Below are 20,448 nucleotides of genomic sequence, written 5' to 3' on the forward strand. Positions count from 1 at the left end.
CAACATGGTAAAATTGATATATTGCTGAATGGCATATGTAACTTACTTTTCAATCCCTATGACATGGTACCAAGTTGTACCCAGAGCTAGGCCTGGGCGGAGTTCGTGGAGTTCCGCTACGTGGAACTCCACGAAGTTACATAAAAACTCCACGGAGTTCCGCAAGTGGCAGAGTGCAGCGTGAACTGCCATTCATGCTGATCTTCTTGCTGCTCATGTAGAAATTCTACTCGAGTGGCAGCTCGCGCTCGCCAACTTACCGCTGGTGAGCGCGAGCGGGCAAAAACTCCGCTAAGTGGAGCTGAGTTTTCTGCACTTTGCAAACTCCGTGGAGCGCAGAGTGTAGAAAACTCTGCAAACTCAGCGAACAGAGCAGAGTTCACCGCCCAGGCCTACCCAGAGCCTCTATAGTAGATGTCACAACTGGACTGCAGAAGCCTTTGTGCCATCGTCTACTGTGCAATGTAAACATGACTGCAGTCCTGCCACCAGTACCCTAGCTGTGCACAGTTTAACTACAAATTCGACTTGTGAAAATAACCCCTTTTGATAGGCCTAAACCATAATTTAAAATATTTATGACAACCTAACATCCGCGACTTCTCCGCTAAGGCGGAGGAGCGTCGCCCCACTGATGTCAAATGAAAAATAAAATGATAACAAAGCAACGTTAATAACATTACGTTATTATCGTTTTATTTTTTGTACGGAGCCCGAGCCCGGTTAGGGTGGGGCAGGCAGGGATTGGCTCTTCTCACAGGGAAGAGGAGTGGTTGCTGCAACATAAGTGTGCATGACGGTTTGGCCGGCCGTCTTGGGTAGGCCAAACCCTCATGCACACTTAGTATATTCTCCACCCTGCTTTATTGCAAGGCCAGGTGGAGAACATGCACAGGCTCCCACTTCCTGTCTGAGCGCCAAACCTGGGTGCTCAGACCAATCACAACGCTTCTGTCATGCTGGTGACAGCAGCGTTGGGTTTGCTAGGGGAGTCTGGAAGCCTGTGTGGTTCCTGGAGACTACAGAAGAGGATGGAGGAGAGGTGGTGACCGGCTGGTAAGTGAGCTTTTATTTTCTTTATTTTTTCTTATTTTGTAATTCCCCCGCACCCCACCACTACATTTCCCTAGCAGCCGCTCCTGCAACCTACGTAGCCCTAGGTAGGGTGCATGGTATTTATAAGTAGGAAATGTAAACGTTTAATGTTAAACATGTCCTTACAGTGAAAATGCTCTCAAAGCTATTTACATTGTAGCAGGTTTGGCTGTTCGAAAGGGAACCACAGTGGTGTGATATTAAATGCTAATCCTGTATCTCAGGAATGGGACTACCTAGAAAAATAACTAAACTATGTTTAATAGTTGTTAAAAAACAATTCAATGGTAAATTCAACTTTTTCCTAATACTACGAAGAGATGACTTTTAAAAAGTTGCCTTTGCCCTGCCCGAATCCCAAAGAAGCTAAATCTACATTTTGTTGTCCCACTTCAGCCAGCCAGTAATTAGCATTTAAAAATGTGTGAATGAGGTGTAAATTTGTTCTCAGGAGCAAAACAATTGGCTGCCCTGAATGAACAGAGAGGACTCCTCTGAACCTTGCAGAAGATGTAAGGGGGGCTGGGAAGATCATTCATTACATTAAAGTGTCAAGTCCTGCTTGAATCTCACATCTTGCTTGACAGGTCTGCTGGGGATTTTCGTATGACACTTGGGGCGCACTTCAAAGAGGTCTCCCTTGTCACAGGCAAATGTTAGCTGACATTTGGAAAGGGCCTTTCTGTTATCTTCCCAGCAAGTCAGGCCCCAATCACAGTGGGACTGTTTTCACACTACAGTAATACAGTCAGTTTGACAGGCCTGCTAGGTTTACATATAACATTCGGGGCACACTTCAACAGACGGAAACAGAATAACAAAACAATTTGTGTGGATCTATTGTCCGATTGCTAAATTCTCAGCTTTGTTGTACCAGACTTCTGTATCTGAGGTTGTTGTGGGTACAGGGATGGCATCAAGCTGCATTTTGGTGTTAGATGTGGAGGACACTGGGATTACCATAGTACACTCCCTACACACATGCCCTTGGAACCCATGTTTAGTGTGGCCAAAGGCTTAGGCCATCTTGAAAATGGCCAAAGAGGGTAGGGGTTGGCCTAGGGGCATTTACTCCATTCCCACCCACTAGCTTGTGCCAAGCATAAATGTGGCACCCCCAGGCACCCACTTAAGAACACTCCTGGACCTTTGGAAAATCATACGAGGACTGAGACCTCAGAAGAGCCTAAAAGACTGCACCTGCTCTCCCTCTTGTAGCTAGGACAAAGACGTGAACTCCAAGGGTCATAAGAATGACCGACCAGTCAAGCTACAGGGACACAACAAGCTAGTGGAGACCTTTTCCTGCAAATGTCCAGCTGACCGGTGGCAACTGGACCAGGTCTGGACCCTCCTGTTGGCCTGCCATCTTGTGAGTCTCTATGTGCCTTCCTTGAAGTTCTGGGGAGTTTTCGAGGTGTATGCCTGTGGTGGATTGAGACTTAATGGACTAGCGTCAGAAGGTAACATTTTAGACCAGGACGAACCGGCTTGGTGTAATTGGCCCATGCTCCAGGATTAAATAGTGCCTAGGTACTATTCTACCACGACCATTGACTATCATTGGCACTTTGTGCTTCTTGGTGATTTTTCTACCTAAAACTTTAGAAATATCTCTCTCTGGTTCCCCTTATTACAGTTTTGTCATTTCGGTGTCATTTTGTTTATTAAAGTGCACTCTGTATTTCTAGTTCATTTTAGGATTTTTTATTGGTTTGCATTTTGACTTTATTACTGTGTTAGTCCTGTATAAACAATTTACACATCGCCTCTAAGCTAGGCCTGTCTGCTCTGTGCCATAGATACCTGAGGATTCACCTTGACAAGGATTGTGATTATTACTTGATGTGGGTACTTACCTCCTTTAACTAATAATCCAATTTCTTACAGTTAGTTTCTGAACATTTGCATCCCAGGGCCTGGGGCTAATAATAATGTGCTATCAGAACATATGTGAAGGATAAGAGGCTATTAAGTACATTTTTCCAGTTATAAAATATGGCAAATGCAAAGCCCGCCTTCAACATGCACAGTAATTTGCATGTACTTCTGTCTGTGCAATGTGTATATTGACATGGTAAAAAATGCCCACTGAAGATGAATTTGTGTTTTGCACGCAAGCATGGTATCAAGCCAACACAAGAGAAATTGCTCCTGGCCATTTGCATTGTAAAAAAAATTGAATTCAGTCTTGCATCAACACACGATTGGAAGATCCGTGCTGTCTGCTATCCATGTGTAAAATAAATGTTTACAGTTCTTAATTCCCTCTAACGCCCTACGTCTAAAGCCCCCAGTCTTCCTGTAATGGAAGATAGGTGCAACAAGCTACACGAAAGTAGTGGATATCTGTGCTGCTTTTCCTGGTGACTCCTCCGATGAGGTGTCTACTATCAAAAGTCCTGATAAGGTGTCTCTCTTTCCTGAGTATCTGCCTATTTAAGTTGCCAACTCTTCACCTCCATTCCATTCTGGGTCATAATTAAACCCTGCACCTCCTGGGACCCTCAAAATAAGTACCCCTGTGTTATTTTCCGTTTTTATTGATCTTTTGAATCGATTAAGCTACTGATCCATGGTTACTCAAACATGGAAACATGAAGTGTATTGCCCCTGCATAAAAAGCCTACTCTGGATGCAACAAAACCGGAGAATGTCCACCCTATCTCGCTCCTGCCATTGCAGGATAACATTTTGGAAAAGCATATTAACAGGCAGTTGTTAGATTAGCTTGATTCTCGTAACCGCCTTCATCATTTTTAATCAGGTTTAATCACAGTACTGAGTCCGCATTTCTCGGGATAATGGAAGATCTTAAATTGATCCTGGACAGGGGTGTAACGGCATCCCTCATTCCTCATTTTCGATCTGAGTGCTGCTCTTGACGCTGTACCACATGCTGGCCTGCTGAAAAAATTGAGGAAAGCCGGGCTTTATGCAAAACCCTTCAATTGTTCCTGGTAGCCTCCACCCCTTATGTTTACACAGTAGGGTGTACAGAGTTTGGCATCCCCTAAAGTTCTTCTCTGGGCCTCACGTTTATTAATTTCTACGTTCGTCCACTAGTAGACAGCGTTGAAGCATGTGTGCTCTCGATATTCTCCTAAAAAGATGATTCACAGATTATCATATCCTCAGACTCAGGCAAGTCTTGCCTGCAGCTTAAATCAGTTAGATTTGGTGGCTGTAGCATAAGCGCAGTGGATGGGCTCTTACTGACTTAAACTTAATGGCAGCAAAACAGAGACTTTAATGATATGGAATCCTCCTACCTTTGGGGTCCTCAGTGGTGGTTTGAGCAATTTAGGCCTGTTCCAAAGCCCAAACACACTTTTACAAATTTCGCATTCTGGTTAGAAAGCAAACTGTTGCTTGAAGTTCAGATTAACAAGATAGTGGCCCACTGCTTTGGGCTCCTCAGATCTTTAAGGATGATTATATAATCTATTCCCGCATCCATCCAAAGGACTGTTATACAGGCACTTATTAACACTCGACTAGATTATGGCAGTGTTGTGAACAAAACGTCTTTGAAAAAACTTCAAACTGTTCATGCTGCTGCTGCTGTCTGCTTCCTGGGCCTCCTTCATAGAGGGCCCATGTTTCATCGCAGTTCCAGGATCTTCATTGGCTCACAACTGAGAAATGTATTAAATGTAAAGCCTTGTACTACACCTATAAAGCGCTGACTCAGGCAGGACTACACTTTGTCACACAGCTTGTACACCTTTACTGCCCTGCAAGAGATTTACGCTCGTGCAATCGGAGATTAGATGTGGTCCCATGCTTTGTCAAGCCATGCGAGGAAGGTAAGTCATTTAGACATTTAGCACCCAAACTATGGAATGCTCTCCCTCTTGGCCTTAGCCCTTCCAAGGGGATCTTTCCCAAACAACTTAAGACCTGACTATTTTAATGGCTTTCCATTGAAGCAGTTCTGTTGCGACTCTACAAGTCATTAAAATAGAAATAGATGGGTGGAAATACAGGGCAAGAAGGGAGAGATCGGATGGAAGAAGTGGAGCACCCCCTTAGAAAACAGGAGCTTAAAAGCCAAAAAAAGAAAATGAGACATGAATGTCTGGATGGATGAAATTTGCATGAATCACACTACCATGGGTAAATTCAATATGTGTATTCTGCGTGTGCCTAATGAACACGACCTGTATAGTATAGTACCAGAATATCAAGGCCAACATTTTCGTCGTACAACATTTTTGTGTCCTAAAAACTCTTAGAAACAAATATCACCCTTGAAAACCAAAACCCAAGGGGCAATATTTTTGTGAACAAAATTTATGACAAGATGTTTGTGTCAGTCCATATTTTGTTATTGATATTCTGACACACAACCATGTGCACTTCATGCAGTTTGTTAAAAACGTTTGTAGGAAGGTGTGTCAAATATAGGTAAAATAATTATTGATGAAAGAAAGTGTATGTGAAATGTATGTGTGAAGTAGCGCAAGCTGCTAAAAATATGATTGTATATACTATGCAATGCTCTGATTAGATAAATAGACGCAAGTGTCATAAGTAAGTGAATACCCTACACTTCCATGCACATTGTACACAGAGCACACCTAGCCCAAATGATATGTATATGAATAAGCAATAAGTCATAACTTCCCATACGTGGACCTGTTTCACTCAGACCCAATGTTAGAGGTGGTTTTACTAGACATTAATAAAGAAGAAGATAGTGCTATTATAAGCATGTTTATAACTGTTATTTTTTTTTTTAATAGGATGTACTTTTTTTATCATTTGGGCAAGTCTCTATCGATGCGCCATTGATATCGTGATCTGGAATTCTGTGTTCTTATGCATCAACTTAATGCATTTCGTATACTTGGTGTATAAGAAGAGACCGGTGAGTACTGTTTATGACCTATGTTTTCCAACACTCAGTGCTTCAACTGTCCAATGCAGATGATAGCTTGTCCATATCTCGATATCTTACCTAATATTTCAAGGCAAAATAACAAACTTTTCAGAAGTAGAAATGATTTAACATTCTTTCAAATAGTTTTCTTTAGACAAATGGAAATAAATTGAGTGAAAATATTTTCTAGCTAACACTGACGTTCCTTTAACAAAATTGAAAAAGTAAGAAAATGGCGGTTACAATTCGCCCAATACTGTTTCCAGCACTGAATGCTCATTCATAGTATTGCAAACTTACTATGTATGACATCTCTGATTACATCTCTGATGTCTTCACGTGACATCTCAGATGGTGCAACTTCTATGATTCAGATTCAGTATATCTTTAGTTGGCTATAAGACAGCTGTTAAAGAAACCTAAAACATCAAAGCACATTTCAATGAAATATATAACTATTGATAAGAAAAAAAGGTACAGTATAAAATTACGGACTAAAAAACTCATTGAATAAATACGCCAGATTCATTACCTTGCTTAATAGTAATTGCTCTTTTTATACATTTTGAAACAGCAAAACTGATAGTTGAAGTATCTAATTTCTGTAAACTCATCAGGCATCTGGGGCAACTACGGGTTTTTCTGCCACCATGTTTGTACAATATGGAGATGACCGTGCAGAGGATGGCCCTGCTTCCAGAGTGTGTGGGTGCTGCAGGATGGATGCCGGAACCTGCCTCTTTGCCGGGTGTAGAGTAAAGATATTGCACCCCTCTGCGTTTTTCCACAGCTGTGATATGAGATTTGGTGCTTGTAGTCGCACACCCACTTGCATACTTGATGGCAGCAGGAAGAGCCCAGTGGTAAGCACTGCTTTCCACGTGATCCCACACATAGTTATCACACAGACCTCTTCCGACCTGCCTGCGAGGGGAGTAAGGTGCAGGTGCAGCATTGTGAGGGTCCATTCTCCTGTAATGTAGCCACAGCTGCATGGAACTTTTTCATGATAATGGTGGGTAGTCGCCCCATGCATGCCTTTCTCCTTCCTGCTAGCTAAAGTTAAACTCAACCTGTCTTGATGTGCCTATAGTTTAATTTCCCTACTGCTCCTTCATATTCTGTCCCCTCGCTTTTCACACACAGCCCAATGACTCGTCATCCATAGTACTATCATTAATTTATAATACTTAATAGTGCCAAAACTAAGACTTAAAGCCCTGTATGCAAAAAAAATCGTTTCATTGCCTGTCCCCTTATCCTCTCCCGTTTCTTACCTCCAGCGGGTATTCTCTCACGCGTTCCCTGCTTTTCCAGACACCATGAGGCCTGCTTCTTGCTTTACAGGTCATACCCTCCCGCCTTGCCCTCATTTGCCATTCCAGATCCCTGCCTCCTGATTGACTTTATATGCTGTGCACATTCCATAGATTTATGTTAATGTTCCTATAGTTATTGGTAGCACATTGTGCTGTAGAGAACGACAGTGCTGTTGATGTTCTTAACCCATCATGGACACTTTCATCTGATACAACCAGGTTTGACACAAGATTCTGAACCTTGGCTCCTCACTTGCAGGCTGTGTGTGTGTGTGTGTTGACTTCATTTTCTCAAAATGTGTCAGTGATGGAGTGATATATGGGGATTCTCAGGTTTGAGCTCTGTCTGGGTCAATATAACCATCCACTGGTAAATGTACCTGCACCTCTTCCTGTACCTGCACCTCTTCCTGTACCTGCACCTCTTCCTGTACCTGCACCTCTTCCTCTCCCAGACATAGTCTGGATGAGGCAAAGAGGCGAGCGCAGAACACAACTGCACTGAAAATATCTGCACTTTGACAGTGTGTAGTTTTACCCGCATTATTAATTAACAATTACAGCTTCGTTAGTCCAGGATGGAAGAATATGCAGTGCTGGCATGGTCCTGAAGCTGAACTACCTGGTTCTCCCTCTCACAACAAAGGAGACACACACTGACCAAACATTTCCACACAATAATCCATCTTAACCTCTTCTGTGCCCATGACGAGATAGTCTCGTCATGGAGCACGGTCGCGCTGTGCCCATGACGAGACTATCTCGTCATGAAACCCGCCCACTAATGTAACGCCCGGCACAGGAGGGGGAAAGGGCGTGGCACAGAAGGGGTTAAGCACCAGCTGATTTAAAATCTTTCCTGCCAGCACTGAGTGCACACCTACAAGGGCCATCCACCCGTGTGTTAAGAAAGTAAGGCGCTTCTGAAGCCTACAGTCATCCCAATGACAAAAACGCATTCAGTTGCATTAAGAATGTCTGGATCCTGTTCATCCGTGAGTAGGGTGTATTGTTTTAAAGGTGTTTCTTTCCCACGTCAATTTTTTATTTAGCCTTTTTGTTAATAATTGCAGGTTGAGAAGTGTTATAGATAATACATGCTATCACTATCTATTTTGACAGCAGCACAAACGCCTGTAATCAAAAAAAAACCACACTCTCTTCCGTTGTCTGTATTAGTCTTACACTTCCTCGTATGATGGTGACAGCAGGGATCCTAAATCCTAGACAATGATCAAGTAGTTATGTCTCAGAGTCAATTTCGGAAACTTTGCCCAGCTCAAACTACAAAAGCAACACATGCATTGGGAATAATATGAACATTGATTGGAGTTTTTTTACAAATGTATTGATTTTGGAGTATTATAAAGCGCTATGTCTTCTTACTTCAAAGCGCTGAAACATCTATAAGATGATGGTAGGAGGGGTTCAGGGAGTGTTCATTTTTGGAATATATGTGCAAATCTGTGCACCTTCTGAAAGACTTCTGGTTGATACTTATGGCGCATTAGTTGCAGAGTGCCATTCACATTAACATTCACATATTACGTTAACGCTGCCATAAACATACCGCTGCTAGTTGCTGCCATTTCAAGGCGTTGGTCGAACCAGATAGGTCCGATGATTGCACATTTACAAGCCTTCTCCTTTGGCAGATTGCGCAACTGGTATCGATAACTTTCCTTCTGGCTTTTTGCTCTCACTCTGACAGCATTCCAGGGAAACAATTGGGTTTGTTTCACCTGCAGCTGTCCCAGGGCAACCACGGATTTGTACACAGCAAAAGTCCAGATTTGTCACCTTCCTCGTTGGCAAGGCTTGGGAAGGCCTCCTTAGGAGGACAGCAGCTCTCACAAATGGTGGGCGGCATTGAGATTCAAAGGTGCGTGTCCGAGAGCACTCTCCTATGTGAGGCGCCACAAATGGAATGAACAACAACCACCCCCACCCTCTCCTCAGGGCTGTGAAGTGACACACGCAGATGAAACTGCAAGTCACTATTTGGTAATGGGTCCCTAATATTTAACTTTGGATGACTGCTTCATAGGGCAATTTTAAGCCATGCTGATTACCAGTGTCTGTGGGGGGGCTGACGTGGCGGTCACATCCTGATGTAGGGGTGGGCGCCGGTAAACTTTGCTACGCAGCGGTGGGTGGAGTTATTGCCGAACTCCAGGCTCCAAGTGTAGCGTGGAGTGGCAAACTACTTGAACTCTGCCGATGGATCGGAGTACACTGCTCACACCTAGTTTTCACAGACTTGGTGTTCAAACAATCATGTCAGCCCTCTTGGCGAGTCTGCAAGGTACAGACTGCCTACACATTTGACGCCTGATCAAATTTCTATATCTAGCCATCAGAGAGCTAAATAGATGCAATAATCAGTTGTACTCAGTGAACTCTCTGGAGTAGCTATACTCTGGTATGGTTATGATGTGGTTATGACCGAAAAGTTTGGACAACTGCCGGTTAATTAATGCATGTTCAATATATGGCCAGATTTACCAGAACGCTACGATTAGCTTCTTAAAGTAATCTTATTAGTTGCAAGGGTTCGTAGGACTTAATTGGATTTTAAGATTTATGTCTTTAATTTAATATTGGTGCACCAACTGTTTTATTAAGTATACATATATGTATATTTTAGGTAAAATTAATAGGGACTTTTTTATGGTCATCTTATTAATCAAAAAAGTAAAGTGTTTATTTTTTCTTAGACAAGTATTAACTATAAGTAACAGCTTAATACAGTATGTTTTGCACATGGGCCGCATATTTTGTATACCCATAAGTAAGTAAATCAGTATGTTGCGTCTGGCTAGTAGAAGTTTTGGATGGGTTTCTTTCTTATTGCTTATTTGCACAAGTGCTTTTTGTTAATTTAGGAACTGCCTTTCTTCTTGTGATCATGTTTTAGTTTACATTGACTCAATGGATGTATTAAGCCACTAAGATTGCAAAATGTGCTTGTGTGGTGTTTTTATGATTTTTGCAATGATTTTAATTAATCAAACAAATAACGTTTATTACCTTGCCTTATTTTATCTCGACAACTGGATTTGTCTTTCTATCCTTATTACTGCTTGTTTAACACAGAAATCACCTATGCATGATGTTGTCGGAGTTACTAAAATGTTGAGTACATTTTAGTAAGACTATATATCAAATGTATTTTTAAAATCACTGTTGCTTTAAAAAATTCTGGTGCAAACAAATGCAAAGCAGAACTAATACTTTGTCGCCCTATTCTTCATTTCAAATTACTTTTGTCTAGTCACTCATATGCTCAATATTCTGTTATCGGTGTACACCAATTTCATGAAGCTTATCAGTGCCATGCTCTTCTTTTACATAGATAAAGATTGAGAAGGAGCTGAAGGGTATCTATAAACGCCTCTTTGAACCACTTCATGTACCTCCAGAATTGTTTCAGAGACTCACTGGCCAGTTCTGCAATATACAAACTTTACAAAAAGGACAGGCATATGCTGCAGAGGATAAAACATCTGTGGATGATCGCTTAAGTATCCTGTTGAAAGGAAAGTATGTGCTTGACAAACAAATGTATCTGATTGTAAGCAGGATGATTTATGAATATACTAAATTTCCAGACCTGATAATAATGTATGATGAAGAGGTGTGTCTTACTCCACTCTTAGCTCGGAATTATTTATGAATTTCCAGATATAAGAAATGCTTAATGACAGAAATAACGTTTTGTGAATGAGGTAGATCAGTAAACATGTCACGATCCTGGAAATTCAAGAGTAATTGACGTCTATTTCAGAAGTGAGAAGAACTACTAATAGAAAAATATATGTGACTTTTGCACCGTTACAGTCATACGAACGTATACCAATCTGATAACCTGTTCCAATAACTTTGGAAAGTAAAAAATCCAGGATGATGTAGGAACCCATATTAGTATTCTCTCCTAAACCAAAGGATTCTTCAAATTGTCAACACTAAACTCCTCACCTTGATTCTCCTCACCTACATTGTTCCCCTGTTCACTGGTATTGCTTCACTATTCCCAGCCTCCTTCCTTTGTTTTGCTCAACTGCTTTCCTACAGTTTCTCCTTTCCTTTATATTCTGCCCCACTCACCTTCCCCTCTTCATCATTCTCCTCTTGTCTTTCCACTTCTCCTTCCATCTCCTCTTTTCAGCTTCTATTTTCCCTATTCCCCTTGTACCATCATAATTTTCTTTTCCCTATGTTTCGCCAAGTTCTGCGTTTTCTTTTTTAATTATTGAAACGGATGTGAATGGACTGTACATTATAGATCACATTACAGGCAGATTTGTAACAGTAGCATGTTGAATCATATCATTAAAAAGTCCTGGTCATTTTTTTAAAGTACTATAGTCACATATTTACTACAAGCTTCTTTCATGTTCCTATATTTCTAGGGCTTATTGAATTTGCAATAACAAATAGTTTCCACAGTACAGGTCACTTCTTAATGAGAATGAGCCAAAAGTTAAAGTTTAAAAGTGCTCTGTATTTTAAACTAGTGCTACGTAATTCCAACTAAATCATCCAGAAAGACAAACAATATTTGACTGAAGATTGTTGATTTGTCACTAATTTCTTCCAATTTTGCATTTCCAGATTTTTGAGGATATTGTCACAAAGACTTATCAGTATGGGTCATCATAGATTAACTTAACTCAATATCTTCTCTTTTTTTTATTAGAATGAAGGTCTCGTACCGAGGTCATTTTCTGCATAATATTTATCCAAATGCCTATATAGATTCGCCAGAATTCCGATCAACACAGATGAACCGGGGAGAGAAATTCCAGGTAAATCCTACATCAGGGATCTCCAAAAAGTAGCTCAAAGATATTGGTAGCTCGCCCACATCCTAGAAGTGAAGCTCAGCCAGTATGTCATTCTTGGGATCTATGCACATTTAGGAACCTAGCACTAGAATCCAAACTTACACGAGAAAGGCTGCCTTATAATATGATATCAACAGTATAAAAAATATTAGTGATACATGTGCCCAACATGTACCCCAAAATTAGAGAAGCATTGGATGTGGGTGTATGTACGTTGGAAGCCACAAACAGGGAAACAGCATTGATAACTCCAAATCAGAATGTCATATCAAACACATTTAGACTGATACAGTTCCACTGCCTGCACTGAATATATTACACAAGGCAAAGACTCTGACAACTGTAGAGAGATTCCTGTCGAAATTGCTTGAGATGTGGGACAGCCATAGACGATTTTCTGCACACAGTGTGGGAGTGAATAGTCATACAAAGATATTGGAAAGGCATTCATCACATTGACACCTCAAATTGCACAGCCCCACATTTTATAGGAATTGGGTATTAATAGATTTGAGTGGTTATTTGTTGGCCTGGGATTGGTAGTGGCCAAAAGGGATATTGAGCACAAATGTAAAGCAACTGAAGCACCCTAACAAATACAATGGGGAAGAAGTATGGATATCTGTGGAATGATGGAAATCTACTTCAGAAGAGAAAAGGTGCCCACAATAACATACAAAGATATGGGGGGAATAATTACATTTACAAAATATTCTGAGGATAGCACACTGTTCAACTTGATCTGAGCCCATGGCGATGTATACTGCGCGTCCATATACCTTTTAAATTATGGGCTGAAAGCTAACTTATGCAGCACTAGGTGCATGAACAGCCAGGGCACTGCGTCAAATGTTTTTCAAAGTTGACTGATATCAAAACATCCTCACCCATCAAATTTATGGGCTCGAGCCATTGCAAAGTGTTGTCATCGAAGGCAGAGGCGGGTACTGTAACCTGGCATGAAGCCATTCTAGTCATCATGAATGAGAGTGCAGATCACCTTGGACATTCTGTTTGCTAGTACCTTGGCAAGGACCTTCACTTTTGCATTAATAAGCGTTAGTAGGAGCTCCGGTCACAAGGAGAGTTGCTCGCTTTCAAGTTGACAGAAATAGTTGCTCCACACATGTCATGGGGAAGGAAACCAGCAAGGCAGGTCTCTTTGAGTAATGTGAGCAGACGCAGTATCACAAGTGATGCATATTTCTTAAGAGATGTCATTGGGAACCCGTTTGGGCCAGGCCTCTTGCCCGAGATCATTTCCGATATTGTCTGTTGTATTTCTTCGGGTTTGATTGGGAGATCTAACTCAAGTCTGCTCTAAATTAGAGAGCGTGGGAAGAGGAAGACCGTTTAGTATTGGATGGTCTTGTTCACTTTGTGGAGAGTGCCCCTTGCATATAGTTGTTCATAGTTAATGGCAAATGTCTCGCTGAAGCCTAATCTTGCTAAGCCTCCAGGATATTGGCCATGTTGTAGGTTCTACTCCACCAATAACACTAAGTATTTAGTATTTCTTTGGAGTCCTGCTATCTACTTACCTGCCGACCTGTGGACCCGTTGCCAGTTGGACCTTCAATCTTGCCGCTCCTGGGCTCCTCACGCTGTTGGTCTCCCCTGACGCCGCCTGACTCCATCGCGGCCGCGACAGGGGGAGACTACAGCTCCCAGGCTGCTTAGTGGCTACTTCCTGCAGTCTTCACGCGCGGAGGCGCTCATAAGGTCAAGGCTCCCTCGGTGGAGCGGGGGTGTTTCCTTGGAGTCCTGCTATCTACTTACCTGCCGACCTGTGGACCTGTTGCCAGTTGGACCGTCAATCTTGCCGCTCCTGGGCTCCTCACGCTGTTGGTCTCCCCTGACGCCTCCTGACTCCATCGCGGCCGCGACAGGGGGAGACTACAGCTCCCAGGCTGCTTAGTGGCTACTTCCTGCAGTCTTCACGAGCGGAGGCGCTCATAAGGTCAAGGCTCCCTCGGTGGAGCGGGGGTGTTTCCTTGGAGTCCTGCTATCTACTTACCTGCCGACCTGTGGACCTGTTGCCAGTTGGACCATCAATCTTGCCGCTCCTGGGCTCCTCACGCTGTTGGTCTCCCCTGACGCCACCTGAATCCATCGCGGCCGCGACAGGGGGAGACTACAGCTCCCAGGCTGCTTAGCGGCTACTTCCTGCAGTCTTCGCGCCCGGAGGCGCTCATAAGGTCGAGGCTTCATCCGCGTCGCGGGACGCGCGCGGGCGGCACCGGGCTAAGCCCGGGCAAAGGGCGGGCCGTCTGTGGCCGTCCGGGGCCGGAGGAGGCCGGGCAGGGCCCTATCCTTTGGTTCTGGCATCGTATTTCTCTTAATGAAATAGTTCCCTTGGACTTTGCCCATTGTACTTATCACTTGTGTATTCTCGGTGCTATAATTGTATATTGTATATGGTTACTATTAAGGCAGATATTGCTGTATTTGATCGATATCCGATATGGGGAAGCATAAGGTTGTTCAGGGCCATAACGACCCGAGGCCAAATAATACTTCATTACCAACTTTGACTGCAATTGATCGTATGCTCCAAAAAACAATTGGGGTGGTTGTATCTGCCATTGAAAGTACTGAAAGGCCCCTATCACTCCCAGCAGGCATGCCCCCCCTTTGCCTGTTAATAACGCATCGATCTTTACTACAAATTCTCAGGATTCTCTTATAGTACCATCTTTTATTGGTCTCCCAGAGGTTAGAACACTACAAGAAATAGGGGATACTGTAGCTCCCCAGCAGCAGTCAGTTGGAGACTCTATGCCCATACAATCTAGGCTCTCTTTGTCCCCGGCCATTTTTTCTAGTAATGAACCGCTTGAGTTCCCACTTCTGCATGAGAACCCCATAGTACAGGCGGGACTAGATTCATCTTTAAGTCCAATCTCAATCATTGGTTCAGTGCAAAGTATCAATAGTGATACACCGCAAATGACCACTAGAGGCCAGAAGGCGAGATGCAAACAAAAACATAGCAACAAGGAAGGGACGCAACTATTAAATGTTAAAACAAAGAGATCCCATAAACCTTGTAAAACTGTTAGTAAATCTAATGTGGAACAAGGGAAAAAGGATAATAACAAATCTTTAGCTGCCCCTCCTAACATCTGTACGAGTGACTTGTTATTAGGGGAGAGCTTTTGGGGGAAAATGGAGAATATTCTAACTTCTCTTCTCGCACCTATTATGACAAAATTAACAAATATTGAATCTAGGGTCAATAACATGGAAAAACAAGTGGTGGGAAATTTGCAAGGTCCTCAGGATAATGTACCTCTTACTCTACCCCCTGCTGTACCTCAAATAATTTTGCCTGACACACATAGCAATCCAACAAAAGTATCAGAGGTGTTTGGCTGTTGTGCGCAGCAGGAGCCAACTGGCTCAAGCGGTATTAATCCTGTTGGAATAAATGTTTTAGGACCTTCTAATCCAACTCACAATATAAATTTAACTACCACAAGAACTGTTGCAGACACCCGCGAGGCAATTACCACATCTAGTTTACCTACGTTGAACTTACCCCCCGAGGCTCTACCTTATACTGTGGTGCTAGCAAATGTCCCACCTCTTCCTTCAAATGCTTTTGAACATTGGTCAACCTTGAGGAATAAGGCCCTTCATTTTTTGTCTACCAAATTTGGGTCGAATACTGCTCTCTTCTCAAATTTTAAGATGGTTAGAAGAGTTTGCTGGCTTGGTTCGTCAGCTAAATCATTGAGAGGGGACTGCGTGATTGTATCCTTCCGGTCTCCCTTATTGGTCAATCATATGCTTGAAAAATGCTATACCGGCCACTTAGCTACTGACTATGTCAACATTGTTCCCCTTGATTTTTTTTTATCCCCCCTTACGACAGGAAAGGTTGTGGGGTTATCGTTCCCAATTGTATAACCAGGGGCATTTTGAAGGAGAAAGATACAGTATACCAACATTTAATCATTTTGACATTTTAAGTGGCTTAGATAACAATGATTGACAGCAAATTCACTCTCCCCAAAATACTTTAACTATTGTTGCAGAGCCTATGAGTGATCCTATGGATAATAACAAGGAAGGAATGGGGTCAGCCTGTTGTTTACCAGAGCTTGAGGGCAATGCAGGGGGGTTGGCGGCACTGGAAGTGGGACCAGCGGAGAAGAGTGAGAGCAGACCAATGTTTTTGTTGGTAGATTCCACTCTAGTTCCTCCTGTTTGTCCCCCACTCGGTACTCTACCTTGTAGCGTATGTTCATGGAACATTGCCGGTATTAAATCCAAAATTGGTAATCCACTCTGGCAAGACTTTATTCAAATGCAAGATCCTATTTATCTACAAGAAACATGGAGTAGGGATCCGGTCCATCTAGATGGGTTCAAAACGTTCCATACTCCAGCCGTGGATACCTCTCATGGAAGGGCCAAAGGGGCTCTGACGACCTATATATCTAATAAATTACATCTTATAAAGATAATGGAGCCAGTTAAAGATTCCTATTTTCAAATTTTGATAATAGTTTTGGATTTATCCACCCCGATTGCCTTACTCAATTTATATAATAACATCCCCCCTGGGGAAGTCTACTGTTTTTAAGAAGTTGGCCAAAGTAGTGCTCTCACAGGAAAAAATCTTTGGATTTAACATGTTAACACTCCTCCTGGGAGATTTTAATTGCACTCTATGCAATATGATGGCAGATAATAGATGTAGTATAGGACGAGAAGATGGTGTGAGTCAGTCTCACTTCAATCATTCCATTTTGGGAGAACAATTGAATGAATTAATTGGCCAACTTGATTTGGGTTTTATAAATGAGGTTTGCCCAATACCATTTCCTCTTCCTCCAACTTTTAATGGGCGAGGTTGTACTTCTACTATTGATTTTGCACTAATTACAAATAGGCAGGCTCGAAGTATTGTCACTTTTAACGTATCTGACATTGCTTTAAGCGATTATTTTCCACTTTGCTTAGCCATTTTTATCCCAAAGAGGTCTGCCCCAAAAAATAGTATAGACAGAGACAGACTGTGGGAAAATCTTGCCATTGGTAGTATCAATGGCTATACGCTTAAATGGGACAAGGTGGATCAAATTAATACGCTTAATAGGGTGTTTACCAACTGTGCTTTTGATTTTTCAATGTGCCTAGCGGAGGATGCTACTCCAGAAAATATACTTGCATCCTTTTTGTCAATTTGCAATGAGATTAAAATTTCCTTAACGAGACAACGTAGACACAACAAAGCACAGAGGGGTGGCTGGTTTAATTCCAGATGCACCAAAGCGTATTCTCTTTTAAAGAAAGCATTGCATAATCATCCTAGGTGTGTAGAAGACGTACGTAAATCTAGGAAAGAGTACAAACTCGCTGTTAAAGATAGAAAAGATGAGTTAAGGAAAGAATCATGGGAAGCGTTGCATCAGGCGTCGGTATGTAACGATTGTGCAAGTTTTTGGAAGATCATCAGAAATCCTCTATTTAGAGAAGAGACCTGTCCCACTCTAGAAATAGCTATTTCTGAGGCCGAGTGGATTGACCACTTTTCTAAAGTGTACAAGGGAGATGGAACGCCTTCCCCCTCTTGCAATCCCTCTGACTACTCATCTCTGAGAAATATGCAGTTTTCCTTGCCAGAGGTTGAAAAGGCGTTATATGCAAGTAAGGGTGGGAAGGCCCCCGGCCCTGATGGTGTACCCATAGATATATTTAAGGCAATTATGCCTCTGTGGGCCCCCCTTCTGGTCCAGGTGCTAAACGCCAGTTGTGCGTCGAAATTCTTGCCGACTTGGGTGGAGTCCATAATTGTCCCAATATATAAAAAAGGGGATAGACATGACCCGGGCTGTTATAGACCCATTTCCCTTTTAGATTTGTTTACAAAAGTAGCTGGACGAATAATCCTGGACCGACTACTCTCGTGGGCTGAGGATAACTCTATTTTATCCGACTTACAATATGGCTTCCGCACTGGCCTAGGAACAGTGGAACAAGGCCTAAACTTTCTGATGCTGACAGGGAAATACACTAGGGCTAAGAGGGAGAACTTGTTTGTGGCTTTTGTTGACCTCTCAGCCGCTTTTGATTGTGTGATTCATTCTAAACTATGGATGTTATTGGACCAAATTGGGGTTGAAGAAAATATTATTTATTTTCTTAAATGTTTTTATAGTGAAGCATTTGTGTGCGTACGCTATGGTCATAGGGGGAATGCACTGGTAAAATCCCAATTAGGAGTGGGGTTAGGCAAGGTTGTGTCCTGGCCCCATTCCTTTTTAATTTGTATATAAATGGTCTGGAGAAAGCCTTGTGCAATAACAGTTTTGATCCCCCTCACGCAGCTGGCCGCCCAATTCCGTTATTAATGTACGCGGACGATGCAGTATTGATGTCCCGTACTCAAATGGGACTACAGCGCGTGGTCGCTAGTTTTGCCCTCTTTATGAAAGAACTGGGCTTAAAAGTTAACATTGCAAAAACTTTCATCATGCACTGTGGCAGAAATGTAAAAATTAAGAAGCCCATTTTCATTGAAGGCCAGCGGTTGGTTCTAACGAAACAATTCTCCTACCTAGGCATTCTGTTTACCCAGAAGGACGTATGGGGTGAGGCAATGGTAGCAAAAAAACAGGCGATGATTTGCTCGACCGCTGCCCTTAGGTCCTTCTCGGCGAAATTAGGCACCAAACCACCCGCAGAGTTAATTAAAATTTATAAAGCTAAATGCGTACCTGGTGCTATGTATGGTAGCGGGATATGGGGGTTCGTGGATCCTATCCCGCTCCAGGTAGTTGAGAACTCTTTCCTGAAGTTTATCCTCGCGGTCCCTAAGAGTTCCTCTAACTATAATTGTCATACAGAATTGGGACTCTCTTTTATATCGGACCTTATTAAGCTAGAACCTGTGCTATTATGGCACAGGGTGTGGTCAAAAGAAGAACCTAAGCTTAATAGAGATATATTGTCAGATGTCTTAAAGCTAGATGGACATATGAGGATACCATGGTTGAGTTATGTACGAAAGGTTTTGACTGATATGGGCAAGTTGGATTATTTTCTAAATCCTCTTACTATCTCAGCAATTTCACGGAAAGATCTTAAAAAAGAGGGCTTGGTATTTTTAGAATCAACAAGATGTGCTGTGGAGGTCTTAAAACCCACTGTTTTACAACACCAATTAATTTTAACATCTTTTAATATTCAACCTTACTTGATCCATGTCCCGGGTAATTATGATAGATTTTTATTATCCCGTTTCAGATTTGGACTTTTTCATAGATTGGTCAGTTTCCCAACAATCAATGATTGGTCTCATGAATTGTCTCCCTGCCCTTGTGATGAAATCTCTCCCCAAAGTACTATGCATGTTGTATTGTTTTGTAAATTTTATTATCAAGTCAGGCGAACAATTTTATTGTCGTTTTTAAGGGTGATTGGGCATCGGCAATGTCGCCGTGCAATGTATGATATTCAACGCCTGGATAACCATCTTTGTGTTGCAACACTTACCCTGTATCTGAAAAAAGTGATACTCATCAGGAAAAGGATGATTTTATAGTGTATTTTCCTGTAAATCCTTGGGTACTATGTAATTTTTTTATATGTAATTTTTAATTTAAGTTTTATGATTTAATGTTTTCATGTTTTTCTATGTATACTTTTATGACTGTTTCTTACAATCGAATAAAGTTTTTCTGAAATCACTAAGTATTTGAAATGTGGCAAAGAGAATGGCAGAAGTAGCCAGAGCAAGAGCCCCAAGTGAGGTCACCGAACTGTGGGGTTACAGGAGCGAGAGAAGAGAGAGAAAGTCTGTGAGACCGTGGTCAGTGTAGGAGCTGAGGAGAGCAGAGGGTGGATACAGAGCTGAGACGATAAAGAGTCTCGCTTGTTTTGGAAGGATGGGTGTGCTGTGTCCAAGAATGTGTGTGTATTTGTTTAAGGGTGCATGCATCTGTGTGTACGTGTATGTCTGGGTTAATCTCTAGCAAAATTGAGTCCATTCCTGGTATAATAGTGGCCTTGGCATAAGAACGGTCATATTGTGGCCATTCTTTGTCTAGTTGTCTCATACTGGTAGCAATCTTTACTAAATTATGAGCATGACTGACATACTTTTTGGCCATTCCTGATATAATGGTAGCCATTCCTGGAATAATATTGGTCATTCGTGATGTATTGTGGGCATGCTGGCCATTGTGGTATACAGCCTTGGTAAAATGGTCGACTTAATACAATACTGGGCATTATTGGTGTATCATAAACATCTTTGGCTATATGGTGATCATCTATAGTGGGTAACAAC

The 20,448-nt window shown here is 42.2% G+C and overlaps 1 protein-coding gene across 6 annotated transcripts in view; it reads left to right on the forward strand.

Annotated features, from left to right (window-relative positions):
- POPDC1 (popeye domain cAMP effector 1) overlaps window positions 1-20,448 on the forward strand; it is a 158,247-nt gene that overhangs the window by 105,160 nt on the left and 32,639 nt on the right. For all 6 annotated transcript variants that reach the window (XM_085611254.1, XM_085611257.1, XM_085611256.1 and 3 more), the window contains exons 3-5: window positions 5,844-5,968; window positions 10,655-10,842; window positions 11,999-12,107. In XM_085611254.1, the coding sequence (XP_085467380.1) occupies window positions 5,844-5,968; window positions 10,655-10,842; window positions 11,999-12,107 (422 nt within the window). The remainder of the gene's footprint in view (window positions 1-5,843; window positions 5,969-10,654; window positions 10,843-11,998; window positions 12,108-20,448) is intronic.

This window comes from Triturus cristatus, chromosome 6 (assembly GCF_964204655.1).
Source record: "Triturus cristatus chromosome 6, aTriCri1.1, whole genome shotgun sequence".
Classification (NCBI taxonomy): Eukaryota; Metazoa; Chordata; class Amphibia; order Caudata; family Salamandridae; genus Triturus; species Triturus cristatus.